The sequence below is a fragment of the Sus scrofa genome, chromosome 7, assembly GCF_000003025.6.
Source record: "Sus scrofa isolate TJ Tabasco breed Duroc chromosome 7, Sscrofa11.1, whole genome shotgun sequence".
Lineage (NCBI taxonomy): Eukaryota > Metazoa > Chordata > Mammalia > Artiodactyla > Suidae > Sus > Sus scrofa.
This window is the reverse complement of record NC_010449.5, coordinates 78,186,100-78,191,313: the sequence shown is the minus strand read 5'-3', so window position 1 is coordinate 78,191,313 and position 5,214 is coordinate 78,186,100. Positions and strand designations below refer to the sequence as shown.

Genomic DNA, 5,214 nt, shown 5'->3' with positions numbered 1-5,214 from the left:
GGGGTGGGGTGTGACTGCAGGGGCATTGTCCCTGCCTCCCCCAGGTTAGGTCACAGCTGCAGTCTGGATTCAATCCCTGGACTGGGAACTTCCATACACCTGCGGATGCGGCCATTAAAAAAAAAAGTGTGTATGTATACATATATATATATATATATATATATTCTTAAATATTGGCAAACTAAATTCAAAGTTTTCTTTGTTTGTTTTGTTGTTTTTGTTTTTTGCTTTTTAGGGCCACACCTAGGGCATATGGAAGTTCCCAAGCTAGCAGTCGAATCAGACTGTGGTCGCAGCCACAGTCGCAAGGAATATGAGCTGTGTCTGCAACCTACACAGGTCTCAGCAACACTGGATCCCCAGCCCACTGACCTGGGTCAGAGACCGAACCCAAATCCTCATGGATACTAGTCGGATTCATTACCACTGTGTCACAATGGAAACTCCAGATTTTTGTGGGTTTTTTTAGTGTATCCAAATTGAGTTTATCCAAAGGTTGGTTTAATATTCTAAAATCCATTAATAAAATTCATTTATTTTATTGATTAAGAAATACTATATGGTTGTAGGGTTAGATGCAGAAAAATCATTCAATAAAATTCAGAATCCATTCAGGAGTAGAAGAGAAGGAAATTTTCCCATTCTGAAAATGGGAGTCTACAAAAAATCCATAGCACCACCAGGATTTAACACATTGGCCCCTTAAATATTTATTGAAAGCACAGTTTATAGTAAGCATTAAGCTGTGCCCCAAAGGTCACAAAAGAAGACAACACAATACGAGCTGCTGGCATCAGGGGAAAAGATGAAAATATGAGTATCCAGTTTTGTCCCAATTATTCCAAGAGGGTAAAATGCCCATTCCAGTGTAGGCCACAGACACCTGCCCTGTCAGTCCCTGGATGGCTGCCCTAGAGTCTGGTGTGGTCCTTTGATTCAAAGCCATGTCACCATTTTGTTGGAGTCGCAGAGAATATGGTCACTTATAGCCAGCTGCTCCCTCTTGAGGGTAGAAAAGCTTCCTTCAGAAGGGGATTGTGTATGCACGTAATAGAGTCCAAGAAAGAAATAGGCTCTTTTCCAGTGCAGCCAAACTGCAAAGCTTATAGCACAAGTCAGTGCTCTGTACCTATCTATTTCCTTTCCTCTATACTTGCTGTGCTAGGGTGTAGATCTGAAGGTGGCAAGTTAAATACTAAAGAGCACGAGAGCATGAACGTTATCGTAATTTCAAAAGTCTGTTTTTTGAACATCAGGGTGTATTTGTGCTGGCTGAATTTTCTGTTAATTCACCTATTATACTCCAGCCCTGGGTTGGTAACTAAGAAACTTCCAATCCATCTCCCGCTGCCCTGAGCAGAATTTAGGAAGAAGCGCTGGTCTTTGCTTGGCAAGGGGACTCTTGTGGCGCAGCGCCCCCTGCGGGCCAGTGAGATGGACGGGACCGCTCGCTGTGGAGTCACCAGCTCTGCCACTTCTCCCTGGGCCGTGCCTTGAGCAGTATGGGTTTGTTTCTACAGAGAAAGCAGGTTTCCCTCTCGGGTATCGTCCCTAATCGTCTCCGCAGGGAGCCCACTGGGGAGAAGGGAGCTGAAGGTCCAGGAGGAGGATCCTGGGAGCTAGACCACACAGGGCTGCCCAGGGCCAGCCTCTTTGGGAGTTCTTCTTAGAGTGGCTCATGGTCTAATTAGCTCAGCCCCCGCCCCGGCTTGAGCAGCCGCTCCGTGGGAGCAAGGCTCTTCCAGGGTAGATGCCCTTTACAAGGTAAGAGGGCTTTATCCCCCCACTCCATCTTGTCTTGCACCCAAATACCTGACCCCATAGCGGGAGTGTGGGGTAGGGTGTGGAGTTAGGGTTGGGGGAGAGGCTAAGAGGGAGATACTCCTGCCTGGAAACAATAGGTGATTTGTTGGCAAGGGAAGAAGCATTTACAGAGAAGACTTTGGCAGGGCCTCAAAGATCTGGAGGAAGGGTACAAGTCACTGTGCTTGCCGTGGCAGGGCTGGGAGGAGTCTAGGCGTCCAGGTGAACAGGGGCTCCTTCCTCACAGCCCACACGGATGGGCCTGGTGGAGTCTTTCTTATGGTAGTGGCAGTAGGGGGGCCGGGTCCCTGCTCTGGCAAAGCAGTCAGTGACGCTGACATCACGAGTGCTGTTGTGGCAACTTTGCAAGGAGCGGCTGCCGGTACAGGGCACAGGTGGAGTTCTGCAGAAATCCGCTATGGTGGCCAGATCCTCATGAATGAAGGTATTGATCTGCTTGCATTTACCCCCACGGATCAGCCACCGTCGCCTCATCATCACATCACAGTACCGGTGGTGTCCTCCAGGGACCCATGACACGGGGTTGTCTATATGTCGTCTTGAGAAGGGCAGACTTAGAGTAAAGACAGTTTGCTCCAAGAGGAGGAAGAGGAAAAGAAGGGTCCATGTGAGATTCATGTTCCCTGTGAAAGCAGGTCAAGGAAGAGTGGAGTCAGGGAGCAGGTTAAGGTCCCTTTCCCCCAAGATGCCTATTTCGAAGTAGTCTTGGCCCAAGCACTTGATGTCCCCTCTGGCCCCTTGCTACACTTATTCTTCTGGTACTCATGCCAACTATTGTTCTCAAATGCTCCTTCTACCCCACGACTACCCCATCCCCCCATTTCTCTGGGTAAGAGATGAAGAGAGCAGAGAAGGACTTGCCAGTAAAGGAGGTGCCTACCGCCCCCTCACCCCTTGATGCACCTGGTATACAAAGCTATTTTCTTTTCGTTCTCTTGTCTTTTTGCTTTTTCTAGGACCGCTCCTGTGGCATATGGAGATTCCCAGGCTAGGGGTCAAATTGGAGCTGTAGCTGCTGCCCTACACCAGAGCCACAGCAACGCCAGATCAGAGCCTCATCTGCAACCTACACCACAGCTCACAGCAATGCCAGATCCTTAACCCACTGAGCAAGGCCAGGGATCAAACCTGCAGCCTCATGGTGCCTAGTCGGATTTGTTAACCACTGCACCACGACAGGAACTCCACAAAGCTATTTTCAAACTGAAGTGTTTCTTGCTCCTTACTTGAGCAGTCAACCTAAAAAGGTTCAATCCCTGGCCTAGTAACTTTTGCATGCTGCAGGTATGGCCAAAAAACCAAAACCAAAACCAAAACCAAAAAAACAAATAAATCCAAAAGATTCCCAGCCGTTCCTGGTACAGGGCCTGTCGTCAGGAAACTTCCCAACAGGTGCCCAGGGAGTCAGTAAAGTTCCTGTCTCTGGGGCTGATATTCTGACTCCTTTTTGAATACCGGGGAGTCCCAGTGGAGAGCTTTTGTAGAGCAGATGACATTCACAGCTATGAACATGTCCCTTTTAGCAAAGGATACTCCCAGCAGAAACGGAACCTCCGTGGCCTTGCCTCCTTCCTCTAATCCTGTAAAAATCACATTGTGTGTATTTCCTTTCCAGATCTTGGAGTGAGGGCCATAAGGAAAACGCTCGGGTCTGTCAGTGATCTTAAACAGGTTGCCGGGTAGGACTAATTTCATGCTTCCCGTTTCACACCTGGAGTCTTTACAAGCATCACACAGAGTGCCTATGACGTCACCACAAACATGGAGGAAGACACCTGCAGTTTGGTGCCGTCTGTCCGGAGCTTGCTATTGGAGGTGGGCAAATCTCCCCATCCTTCCATTCCTTATCTCTACAGTGAAGGTTACAGGAGTTCCCTTGGTGTCACAACTGGGCGGGCAACATCTCTGCAGTGCTGGGATGAAGGTTTGATCCCTGGCCCAGCACAGTGGGTTAAGGATTCCGAGACGCCTCTTCTCAGTTGCAACAGTGACTGGGATCTGATCCATATGCTGTGGGGTGGCCAAAAAATTCAAATAAAATAAAATAAAGGTTATGGATTAAAGATCTCTTTCAGTTTAGTCCCTGCCTGTCTTTCACTCTCTCATTAAGCATTACTTGTGTGAGTGGACCCATGTGGGATTTTCTGTGTGTACACACTGGTTTATGTGTGTTCAGACAAGGAGGACTATTTTGTTTGCAAATTGAGTTTCCATGTGAGAATCATTAATCCAATCAAATCTATCCGTTTTCTGAAAAGCGATAGTTGGTGGATTTAGGCAAAAAAAATCTCTTTTGCATAAAGATTACATTGTTTCTGTCTCTACAATTTAAATTGTGAGAGGTCTTATTACAGGAGAAGCTGTCTGAGACTTGGGTCTGCATTTCAGGAAGGCAAGGGAAGGAGTCAGTATGTCTTCCCAGAACTCCAAAATCAGCTGGGTTAGGGGGCCTGCTAATGAAGGTGGTGGGAGGGACACATACAGTCAACCAACAAGCTGTAAAGTAAGCAGATTTCGTGGATCTGATCTTTTTTTCTTTTTTTGCTTTCCAGGACTACACATGCAGCATATGGAAAAGTTCCCAGGCGAGGGGTCTAATCAGAGCTACAGCTGCCGGCCTATACCGCATCCACAGCAACGCCTGATCTGAGCCGCGTCTGTGACCTACACCGCAGCTCATGGCAACGCTGGATCCTTAACCCACTGAGCGAGGCCAGGGATCGAACCCGCATCCTCATTGATCCTAGTCGGATTTGTTAACCACTGTGCCACAATGGGAACTCCCATCATAGATTTTTATCTTGATAGGTCTCCCTTGCAGGTAGGCCTCAGAAACCTTTTGTCTAATTAGGCAACAGGGCAAACTCTGACTAATAACAGGCAAAAAACTGAGTGGGATCTAATACCTAGATGTCAATATTCTTTAGCTTCTCTCTACTTTATAGTTGGCCAAGGAAAGAGGAACTGCCTCTTTCTGAACTTCACTATGCTTAGCTATTCTTGTTGGATTCACACAAAAGTTCTGACAAGTATGTGTCATTATTTGCAGAGTTCATGGTTCTTGGCCCCGCATAACTGGCCTCTGGGCTTAAAGAATCCAATGGTCTGGTGTGTTCCCCTCGGCCAAGTAGTACATATAGTGTCTCATTACTCATAAGCACTAGAGCTCTAATTCAAATCAATGTCCTTTATCTGAACTTAACTTTCAGAAGACGGCATATTTCAGGCTGCAGGACAAGGAAAGATGTGGAAATTTATTCTCCATGAAAAATCTTGTCTTTTTGTTTTTTCTGCCATACCCATGGCATAGTGGAAGTGCCTGGGCCAGGAACCTCAGCTCAGCCTCAGCTGTGGCAGTGCCAAATCCTTAACCCGCTGTGCCACAGGTGG

General features: G+C 47.4%; 1 protein-coding gene across 1 annotated transcript; it reads right to left on the bottom strand.

Annotated features, from left to right (window-relative positions):
* Positions 249-2,780, bottom strand: LOC110261716 (ribonuclease 4-like). The gene has a single exon (XM_021100006.1). The coding sequence runs from the start codon at positions 2,440-2,442 to the stop codon at positions 2,014-2,016; it is 429 nt and encodes a 142-aa protein (XP_020955665.1). The 5' UTR covers positions 2,443-2,780; the 3' UTR covers positions 249-2,013.

Excerpts from the sequence above, each read along its gene's own strand:
- LOC110261716 (XM_021100006.1), bottom strand. The coding sequence starts at position 2,442 with ATGAATCTCACATGGACCCTTCTTTTCCTCTTCCTCCTCTTGGAGCAA.